Source organism: Vicia villosa, linkage group LG6, assembly GCF_029867415.1.
Source record: "Vicia villosa cultivar HV-30 ecotype Madison, WI linkage group LG6, Vvil1.0, whole genome shotgun sequence".
NCBI lineage: Eukaryota > Viridiplantae > Streptophyta > Magnoliopsida > Fabales > Fabaceae > Vicia > Vicia villosa.
Window position 1 is genome coordinate 29,873,822 of NC_081185.1, and position 11,759 is coordinate 29,885,580.

The 11,759-nt window shown below is 33.1% G+C and overlaps 1 protein-coding gene across 2 annotated transcripts; it reads left to right on the top strand.

Annotated features, from left to right (window-relative positions):
• The first annotated feature begins 6,809 nt into the window (after positions 1 to 6,809).
• Positions 6,810 to 9,529, top strand: LOC131609063 (uncharacterized). 2 transcript variants are annotated; one of them, XM_058880695.1, is made up of 2 exons: positions 6,810 to 7,078; positions 9,262 to 9,529. In XM_058880695.1, exons 1-2 carry the CDS (start codon positions 6,908 to 6,910, stop codon positions 9,442 to 9,444), a joined length of 354 nt encoding a protein of 117 aa, XP_058736678.1. In that variant the 5' UTR covers positions 6,810 to 6,907; the 3' UTR covers positions 9,445 to 9,529. The 2 variants fall into 2 exon arrangements, with proteins under 2 accessions (XP_058736678.1, XP_058736679.1); XM_058880696.1 differs by having other exon boundaries at positions 6,814 to 7,078; positions 9,265 to 9,529.
• Positions 9,530 to 11,759: the final 2,230 nt, after the last annotated feature.

Consider the following 11,759-nt stretch of genomic DNA (forward strand, 5'->3'; position numbering starts at 1 on the left):
CATTTGCACCTTTATCGTCCTCGTTGTTCATTCCCATAACCATATCCTTGTAGGATATGGTGTTATGGGATGACTCTGCCTCCTTGTTGCTCAAATTTTCCTTCTTCTTCTCTTCAATCATCACCCTGTTGTCCACGATGGATAGTGGTTCATGAAGATCCTTAGCTTTCTTAGTGCTGCGTTCCCGCAAATCTTCTTCCTCCAGCGTTTTGCCATGCAAAGTTACCGACGGCACAAACCCTAACAGCGGGTTCGAAGCCATGCACACGTTCTCTCTGACTGACTAGAAGTATACGTTTTGATCTTGTTAAAATACCTTCAAATGATTTTTCCATATATTATTTTTATAGACGTTAAACTGTGAAAAAAACTTAAATATTGCTTTAATAATAAATAAAAAAATCAGACATGTTAATGGTAGCACACGACTATGTTAGTGTTACGCCACAAATACAATAATGACTTCATTTTTTTATTAATGTGTTAATATCAAAAAAATTCTTAAATATCATTCACTCACTTCTAAAGACACAATGTCTTTAGAAGTAAAAGGAATATAAAAAGAACACAGTTTCACTGATGAGTACCAAAATTTTTTATAGCTAAATACAAATTAGACCATTCAAATTAGCACAAAGAAATTTTTATTTCGAACTTTCAGCGATTAGCGGTCCTATACTTATGCCAGTGGCTGCGCCGGTGGTCATCGCTACTCCGGCTAGATTGGGAAAAAGTGTGGATGAAGTAGGCTTCGCTGGCGGTCATCGCTACTCCGGAAAAATTGGGAAAAAGTATGGATGAAGTTGATCTGTAGGAGAGGAGTACAAAGAAAGTCAAAGACAATGCGTTCGAAGACGTTTACGTATCAGATTTCATTCCTTTCGTAAGGAAGTGATGCGATCATATAATGGGACGGAATATTGAGGTTACCGAAGAGGAGAGTATGGAAGATGTGGAAGCTGATCAGATCAATTCAGATGGAATTGGCATTGTCTTGCAGGCTGGTGTCCGCAGATTGTTATAAACAACATGCGTGCTATTCTTCCTCCAGGAGAGGATCGCGGGGAAGACGTGTTAACGGTTCGCACTTCGAATACAGGTGGTTACTTGGTTAGTGGAATGTATTCTCAGCTAAAGCAAGAAGACAGTAGTGAAAGGCATCATACCTGGAATATGATGTGGCAGCTGTAGGTTCCAGAGAGAGTTAGAAGTTTTTTGTGGCTTCTTTGTCATGATAGACTTCTCACAAATACAAATTATTGCAAGAGTAAGTGTGGCATTGGAAATGCTTGCTGATATTTGTGTGGCCATGTTTGTGAGGACGTGTTGCACATTTTTCATGATTGTAACACTATCAAGCAAGTGTGGGAGGGCAATGTGCTGCAGTAGATGAAGAACCAGTTTTATGGTACCAATTTTCAGGATTGGATATTGATCAATATGCAGAAGAAGGGGTGGAGTAAATATTAGGCGGTGGGATTACACAGTATTTGGACGTGGCGTAATAAAGATATGCATGAGATTGATTTTACTAGGCCACTAAATCAGAGTAATATCATTAAGGTGAAAATCCAAGAGTATGGTGAAGCGTTGGAACTTAACAATATTGTGTTGGCTAGGCATTTGGGACGAACAAATGTGAGATGGGAGCCTCCCATTTTTCCTATTGTTAAATTGAATGTGGATGGAGCTTGTGGGAAGAATAACACTGCAGGATGTGGTGGTATTATAAGGGATACTAACGGTAATTGGGTATGTGGTTTCTCAAAGTTAGTTGAAAGATGCAACGCGTTTAAGGCTGAATTATGGGGTGTCTTCGAAGGGCTAAAGATCACTGCATCAAAAGGATTATAGGAAGGTGGAGTTGAATGTTGATGCTATGAAAGTTATTCAAGCTATCAACATGGATACATTTATAATAGTATTGGTGAAACTTTGATTAGTCAGATAATGCACTTAATGGAGTTGCATGAGTAGGTGGATTTTAAACACACGTTTAGGGAAGCTAATAGGTACGCAGACAGATTAGCAAAATGGGGAAAGACCATTAAAAGGGATATAGAAATTTTTGATGTGGTCCCGAATTATATTTCGAAGAGTTTCCTAGATGACGCCAAAGGTTTATCAGTCTATTGGGGGGTGATCTTGTAGTCTTTTGTTTTTTGGGCTTCGACCCTCCTCCTTACAAAAAAAAAAAGAAAGACATAATGTCTTTAATAACTCGTTTAATTTTTTTCTTTCAGATTGTTACCATTTTATAAGATTGATTTTTGTATCTCTGTAATTCTTTATACCAAGAGTATGGTGAAGTGTTGGAACTTAACAATATTGTGTTGGCTAGGCATTTGGGACGAACAAATGTGAGATGGGAGCCTCCCATTTTTCCTATTGTTAAATTGAATGTGGATGGAGCTTGTGGGCAGAATAACATTGCAGGATGTGATTGTATTATAAGGGATACTAATGGTAATTGGGTACGTGGTTTCTCAAAGTTTGTTGAAAGATGCAACGCGTTTAAGGCTGAATTATGGGGTGTCTTCGAAGGGCTAAAGATCACTGCATCAAAAGGATTATAGGAAGGTGGAGTTGAATGTTGACGCTATGAAAGTTATTCAAGCTATCAACATGGATACATTTATAATAGTATTGGTGAAACTTTGATTAGTCAGATAATGCACTTAATGGAGTTGCATGAGTAGGTGGATTTTAAACACACATTTAGGGAAGCTAATAGGTACGCAGACGGATTAGCGAAATGGGGAAAGACCATTAAAAGGGATATAGAAATTTTTGACGTGGTCCCGAATTATATTTCAAAGAGTTTCCTAGATGACGCCAAAGGTTTATCAGCCTATTGGGGGGTGATCTTGTAGTCTTTTGTTTTTTGGGCTTCGGCCCTCCTCCTTAAAAAAAAAAAAGAAAGACATAATGTCTTTAATAACTCGTTTAATTTTTTTCTTTCTGATTGTTACCATTTTATAAGATTGATTTTTATATCTATGTAATTCTTTATACCAATATTTCAAATTTAATTCAGATTAATCGTTAGATGCATGTGCTTTGATTGTGACTTTTGTTCTACATTATTATTATATTCGTCTCATCATATTGTTTTGATGTGTCTATTTTTCTATCATTTTTTTTTGAAAATTTTGTCTTTTAACCATATCATTATCTTCCCATCCTTACATTTTTCAAAATATTCTATCATAACTTTCAATTCTACAATTACTACCTATAACTTTCCAGAAAATAGAGAGTTTTACACCCATACATCAATGTACCCGGAAAATTTATTTAAAAAATTTCGGAACTTAAAATTTTTTTCACCGAATAACTTGCATTAAAGTTTTTCGGTAAAAATATATGTTTATTGAATAACTTGCTACAAAGTTTTCGGTAGAGATATATATTCACCAAATAACTTACATAAAAGTTATCCGATAAATATAATCTTTATTAGATAACTAAGTTATATGTTTTCCAATAGTATCCATGTTGTTGACTAGATAACTTATTTATAAGTTTTTCGGTAGTTATTATGTTGTTCACCACATAACTTATAGATAAGTTATCTGGAATGCAATTTTTTCAATTTTTTAAATATTTTTTCCAAAAATTAAGCCTAACAATAATACTCCCTCTTGTCCCTTTTATAAGAAAATAATATCTTTTTAAATACATTGAATAAATAATGTATCTGGACAATATACTGTCTAGATACATTATTTATTCAATGTATCTAAAAAGAGAATATTTTCTTATAAATGGGACCGGAGGTAGTAGTACATAAGCCTAAAAATACATAATTTTAAATAAAATAATATATAAGTCTCAGATGATCAATACATAAAGCAACTAATCTAATTGGTCGTTCTGAGTTAAGTGTAATGCTCGAAATAAGTTTACATAATTAGGGTCGTCCTCATCAGCACCTATACGATCGATATGACGCTATGGCGAAGAAACAATCAATGACAATTATAGACTCGATTAAGCATCATCTAATTGATTAGACAAATATTAAAAGTCTCATAATTGACCATTCCCCTAATCATCTAGCTAGGCCCCAAAAATATTTTTTGGTGGTTTTATTTACAAAATGAAAGGCTTCTCAATGTTTTTAGTGTGCGTGATTTAGCCATAATATTTTTAAAATGCCTTATGTCTTTACAAGACAATAGTCACTCAAACATACGCGATCATGCGAGCTTTCACACTTCATCTCTTTCACACTCTGAAACTTCAATTCTTTGTATTATTATCTTTGACTTTAGCGTCACAAAATAACATTGATTCCTCTTAATGAGGCTTGAGATATCTCCATGTTGATTACCATCATCTGAGAGTTTGAAATGTTAAACCACCGATTATCCTCGAAACCTAAGTCTTCACTTGAAATTCGTTGGATTACAATGTTAAATTTAAATAATTTTCTAGCTTGATTAAGGATGATAGCTTGATCAACAATATTCTGCATAACTGCTTGAGCTAACTTTAACACTTGCTTGATTTCAAGTATTGTCATAATCAAAACCAAGTAGCTATTATTTGACTTGACTTCTTGCTATCCACGATCTTACCATCTTGGATCACTTATTGACTATTCTTGCTAGCACATAGATCCATATATCATACAAAAACTAATAAACGTAATAATGAGTAAAATTAAACTAATGTCTGCGATTATTTCCGTCGCAATACATACAATCATTACAATCTCACATTCCTACCAATAGGATAAATAAGTTATCTATTGAATCTCATTACCCTCTAGATCAATTCAACTTAATTTAATGTTCCATTTTATTCCTTTAACTAAAAAATGTTACAAATTAATCTCTTAACTTCACTTTTGTTATTCTATTTAGTCTCTTCCGTCAATTTTTGGTAAAAAAACCATAAGTTCTGTATCGTAGATGTACAATAAGGTTCAAAGTCTAAATGTGACTCAATACTTGTTATCCACGCCACCAAAATATAAAGTTTTTTCTAGAAATTAATGGAAGAGATCAAATAAGATAAAGGAAGTGAAATTTAAGAAATAACTTTTAACAATTTTTAGTTAAAAGATTAACGCAGAAATATAAACAACCTTCAAGAAACCTTCAAACAACCTTCAAGAAAGTTTCTTTAAAACAGAATCAACCTTCTAAGAGAAATGATTCCAACCTTTAAAACATAATCAATTGGATAATTTTCTTTAAGCCTAGGATCAACCAATTTGTGAAGAGCTTTTGAAAGATCAATTTGATTAAGTTCTTTTTCAAACTGCAATAAAATCAAATCAATGGTAAATTTATAACAGCTAAGGTACTAACTAACATTTGATTATGAAAAAGTGTTTACAAAACCAAAAACAAAAATATAAAGGACATGAAGGTTATAAACCATAGAAGTCATCATCATGGTAATAAAATCTAAACAGAATTTCGCTTCAACAGCAAGAACTGAGAGTTTAATTCCATGCTCTGAGGTGGCACACAAGGTTTTAAATTACAATTACAATTATTGTAGTTAAATTATGATCTTTGTTATTGAGAAAAATTATAGACTAACACAGTCATCATTTCGTGAAGTCTTCAAAAACCTTTTCATTGCCAAAACAATTGCAATACACAGACTGCAGTTTAAAATCATGGCACACAAGTTTATGAAAAAATCAGACTAATGGTCTATGTTGATCATGGAAGCAAAGCAACAAAGAAAAAGCCAATAAATATAGTGAACTTTCTAGTAAGTGTAGATCTCCTCAATCGCATCCATGAATATGATGCAAGGCTAAACAAAGTGATAGAAACGGTAAAAATAAATTATGATTAGGTGTAATTAGAATTAAAACCAGTTTGACGCGATAAAAGTTCTTCCTAATTGATGATCGCGAGCATATCCAAACATTTCCCTAATCAGTCTTGAACTTTCACCAATATACTTATCAATTATAGCATTTGATACAACCTGAAATGAAACATAACTTTGATTAAAATGACACATCAAGCAGTTGGTGCACAAAGTACAAAGAACAAAATACAACCTTCAAGAAGTTAGCTTCAATACCTTTCATGTTAGGAGCACGTGAAAGAAGAAGAGCTGCCATAGTGCTTCTAAACCATAAGTGATTTAAGATAAATGAAACACAATGAGAGATGTAAGATAAAATCCTAAAAATAAACCCTAAAAAACTGAAATATGAAAAAGAAAAGACTTACAAATCTAGAATGACGTCTTTGTTTTCTCCACCATAAGTGATCTTAGATTCAAAACCGTTGAGAGTCTACTCTCTTCCTTTTTCTTCTTCTTATACCTTTGCAGAATCGCCTGGAATGGTGTGACGGCGGCTGAGTGTGCAACAACGGGGAGAGGAGTTCCGACGGGATCTGGGTGTGTGACGGCGGGGATGAGAGTCTGTGGCTTTTTTTCCGGACATTTTAAGGGTTTGGGGAGAGAGAAGAGGGAAGGAGAGAAAGAGAGACAGAGACGAGAGAGGGAAAAGCGTTTCAAAATGAGAGACAGAGAGAGAAAAGTTTGTAAAGATGTGTAGGTTTATTTGGAATGGAGAAAGGAATTTAATTGCCAAGTGTCAAATAGTTATTGAAAAGTAGAAAAGTTATAGTGTTAATTTGTTAGTTACTAAAATATTCTTTTTGTAGTGCAAATTTTTTTGTGGAAAGAGCACTATTGGTAGTTTGGTCAATTAATTAGTAATTGGTAGATAGTAGATTGGTAGTTTGGTCGATAGTAATTGGTAGATATTAGATTATTATGAAATGTTAAGTAATTGAAGTAATTGTTACAAATTGAATAAAATTAGAGACGGTGTGGGTGTCCCACCATTAAAAAAAATCTGGAAATTTTGTGGTTGCAATTTGAGTCAGTTTGTGGAGAAAAAGAAAAGAAGATTTTGAGAATGGCGTTGACATCGTGGAACAGGATGAACATAGGTGTTGGTTCATCCCAGAAGACGATGCTGTTTGAGGTATCGTGCAGTAGTAGAAAGCGAGACAGAGGTATCCTCCCATACAAAGTCGTTGAGATTACTCCTCCACCCAAATCTCTTGGCGTTCGTTCTCTTCCTCCCGTAAGTTCCCATTCATTTTTCATATTCTTATTCCTAACCTTTAATTCACACTTTCGAATTAGCTTTTCTGATTCATCATATCAATATTGTGTAGATTAGTATTAACCTGACATTTCTGGTTTTAGTATAATTCAACATGAAAAAACCCTTTTTTTTATAACTACATATTTCTACATTTGAACTAGTTGAACTTTTTGGACCCTACTCTTTTGATCTTGAGTAATTTCCAAAACCATTTGTCCAAGTTAAGTGAAAATAAAGCTATGAAGGAAGACCTCACTAACACGCTTAATGTGTGGAGTTGTTATGGAACGGGCTACTTGAAAAGAAGATGCATCCTGTTGGTATAGGTAGTACCCATCAATCCTTATAAGCTTTCAACCATGCAGTCTCATACCTGCACAGCCAGGATCCCTCTCATTCCGATGTGGCCACTACTCCTGGCCATATTTGGCCTCGAGTGTTACATGCGGTGCAATCACCCCTCGCCTTCTTCGGCCTCGGGTGTTACTAAAAGAGAATGAAATTGGCAAAGGGATTTCATTCTACATGATTTTTAATCTACTCAAAGGCTTAGTGTGAATTTTTGGGTGCATAAGAGATCAGTGGTGCCCGTGCGTGCACCGATATAGTTGAAAAGAAAAGTGAAAACTTGATGACAACACTGTGATGTCTGTCACATGACTAAAATGGTTACGATTGCGAATTGCTTACTTGAATTTTTGGAAGTAATGGCAAAGGGTGTTAATGAATAATGTTGCAATCTCAACGTAAGGCCTGTAAATAGTTATATGTTACCACTGACTTATCATTAAGTCTAACTAATGAGACTCTATTGCATATTTAAGGGTTTTTAAAGTCACGAAATTTGAGACTTGAAAATGTTATTGGAAGCTTAACCATGTATACTTAACAACAATTTGTGACAGAAACTGCTAATTGAAGCAAAAAAAGACTGTCACTGAATCCTGTGGTGAACCCTCGGCCTACTTAACGGATGGTCTTCTACATGTCTATCAATGAAGGGAACGTTGAATGAGAGAAAAACAGAAAGACATATGGTGAATTCATACATTTTCGACTATACGACGTAAACTTTTTGTATAAGCTTAAAAGAAATAAATAAGATAATGTTAGATACTGGATTTGGGCTTAAGCCCAACAAGTGCATATTTAAAAGTTTACAATTGTTGATTCGCTCAGTTAGAACCCTGTAAGGTTTTGTGTCATCTTTCTTTAGAGTAGCTCTTTCAGTTAGAACCATTTCAGTTATAATATCCATTGAAGTTAAAAAACAGTGATTCTGTTATGCTTCTTTAGTGAGCCTTTTTTTATTGGAGTTTGCTTCTCACTCAAAAGAGTGAATGTCATTGGCTTGGAGGTATATGCTACCATGAAAATAGGATGTAAAAGGAAAAATTCAAACTCTTTATAGGCTTTCCTAAAATTGACCTTTGCAGAATGGATGGATAAAGTTCTATATAAAATAGGTCTTTTGGTATGAGAACATGTGATGAAAAAGATGCAATTATTTCTAAGATGTAGGCTGCATATAATTGAAGACAACCCATGTGTTGGACCTTAAAATACAAAACATAAAAGGATATTAAAAACTCAAGTATATTATTTTTATGCGTTTGATGGTTGTGGCTATGATTTTCTTCTTTAGGATCACTATTTTCTTTTAAATCAGACACTTGTGATCTAAGGCATGTCTGGTGTCTGACACAGGTCCGGCACATTCAATTAATTAATTTTCTCAAATTATTACTTGTGTCATGTCTATTGTCCGTGTCCGTGTTTACGTCATTGCTTCGTAAACTATTTATCTCATTTTTCTTAATAGAAAAACATTGCAAGAGAATGCGGATGGGTCCATCTGAGATTAGAAATCGAAGCAAGGTGTTTGGTTAACTAGCTGTGAATGTTCCTTTGCCTTTAGCGTTCTGAAAGCAGAAAAGTTATAGTAGATTCTTCAGTTCAACTTTTCATGACTTGTTCAGTAAAGCAATATTTGATCACCTGTCATGTCTTGTATTATTAGCCTCCGGATTCAATCATTCATACTCGTGATCCAACACATCTTAAATATAATTGTGAGAAAGAAAAAAGAAACATGACATATTATTATTGAGTTGCATCCAAGTAAAGTGATATCATTTATTTATTTTTATTGTTTAAAGCAGAACTTGCAGTGTGGGGAGAGTGTCACAATTGAAGGACAAACTTATACAATTTCAGCTGTGACACTTCGATATCAGCTTCGCAAAGGAAAATACGAACAAAGCGAGAAGAGACTCGATGTTTTGTCAACAGGAAGATACTTAGTAAATTTGTATTTTGAAAATTTATTAGAACAATCTTGATGAATGCTGTATTTTGATTTGCAAGATGTATCTAACTACTTTGAGAAGCTATGAGAATTAGAAAAAAACTTTCATTTTTATTAAATTTTTTTCGAAAAAGAATTTTTATTTTTTTATTTTTTATAGAGTGGTCTCCTTCCTTCCGTACTGACTAATTCACCTGAGAGCATTACTGTTCCACGTAGCCTCCGAAAGTTGGTCCTAGGTTCCTTGAAAAGTGACTAACACAGCACATGAGTAAATTATGAGTGATTAAACAAAACTGAGATTCATGGTTTTGATATTGAAGATACAGATGTATATAGTGTGAAGGTGTGGGGGACCATTGCAAGTTCTCACGTGCACACCTAACAAGAATGACAGAATCTTTTATCATAACAGAGTAGTATGTATGTGTATAACAATAATGTGATCCTTTTATTTGTGTATGTGGTGCCTAGTTGAACACCTGTTTTGTTCATACTCTTGTCGTGTATGTTGCCAATAATTAACATGAGATTCAACAAGTCTGGGGACAGATTACATATTTAGATTGCACTCCTAGCTAGTGACTAAACTTCCAAAGTTATCTGCTTCATAATCTAGCAATTGTTCAAAACAAAATATTCAGGAAACAATCATTTTGTTTTTTTACCTGCATGTTAATTATAGGTAAAAATCTTCATGCAGTCTTTTATTTTATTGAAAATTTTAGTCAGCTATATTTCCCATTGTCATCTCTAATCTCTTATGTCTTAAAACCTGCACAGTTTTTTCTTTCTTTCATTTTTTATTCAAAATTTATTACAAATCAAAATATTACAGCGACTCAAGACAGTGTTCTTTTATTAGGCAGGACTTTATATTATCATTATTATTATTTTAAGTTAATCAATTAAAAATAAAATAAAATAAATTCACATTTAAATATCTATTTATCATAACTATTTATAAGCTAGTGCATTGGGTCCAAATATTAAAGTTTAAATAATTTATATTTTAAAAATCAACCAACTGGCCCATTAGCTCAGTTGGTTAGAGCGTCGTGCTAATAACGCGAAGGTCGCAGGTTTTATTTTCCATCTTATTAACTCGGTTTCAAAAACGATTTTCCTAACCGACTTAAAAAGGTTTTTTTTTTTTTTATTTTCCATCTTATTAACTCGGTTTCAAAACCGATTTAAAAACCAAGGCCTAACCGACTTAAAAAGTTTCCACATCATTTTGTGCATAGTGTGATCATCATCATCATTCATTATTCATATCCCATTTACTAACAAAAATATAAAAAAAAAAGAGATTGTGTTGCTTGTTTTCTAAGGTAGGTGATTGATCATAAAGCTGAGGCAAAATTAGGATTTTGAGACCCATAAAGGAGTTCAAACATTCTAAAATGATTATCCCATCAAAATCAAGGTCTAAGAATGACTCAATTCAAGATCAACAACTTCTAAACTCATTTGGTGCACAAATTAGGGTTTTTGGCGAGTGAGTATTTTTACATTTAGGTATTTCTTTTATGAGAGAGACACCACATATTCAGTCAAAATCTTAAAGTGTGTGAGTTCTCTTACTTATAAATGCTTAAAGTTTTAGGTAAATTTTTATCAATCGTTAGTTGGTCTAATGGTGATTTGCGTTGAACTTAGTAGAGAAGACCACGATTCAAATCTAATATTTCTAACTAGCACTTTTCTCAACGGATTTATCTTATCCCTGAATATCTTTTTAGTACTTTGGTACTTATTATATATGAGTCCAATTTTCATTTTTAATTATACTTGCCATTTTGAATTAAAAAATAGCGGGTTCTTTTTAAAACAAGTTTTTCTTCAATATAATTTATTCTATCATATTTAATCTTTTGAGTAATATTGATTAATAGGCTTCTCTTTGAATTTATTTCATGAGTTTAAATTCATGATTTGCAATGTTTGTTGGTTATTTAAGATTAAGATTGATGTACTTGACAGAGTTAGGTTAAAATGTTTGAAGGGGTGTCAAATGTAAAATAAAAAAAACTAATAGTAAAATAATCATTCTTAAATAATAAATTTTATCTAAATTATAAGTTTTTCAATCCATTCTTAAAATGTGAGGGTTTATCAAAAAGATTTGTTAATAGAGAAAAATTGAATTAAAAATGAATTAAAAAGCTACTGTTAAATAATTAATGTCATGAAATCCTAATGCAAAACGAGAAAAACTTGCATGGATACGCACATAAATCATTAGTGTTAGGAACAACCAATAAGAAAAGAGAATTTTTTAAATTTATTTAAAATTTAACTTGTTTTTAATTGGATTCATGGGGTGGTTGTGATTGAGTAGGAGAG

Coding starts and splice junctions, on each gene's coding strand:
- LOC131609063 (XM_058880695.1), top strand. CDS start 6,908: ATGGCGTTGACATCGTGGAACAGGATGAACATAGGTGTTGGTTCATCC. Junction 7,079..9,261: donor GCGTTCGTTCTCTTCCTCCC/GTAAGTTCCCAT, acceptor TATTGTTTAAAG/CAGAACTTGCAGTGTGGGGA.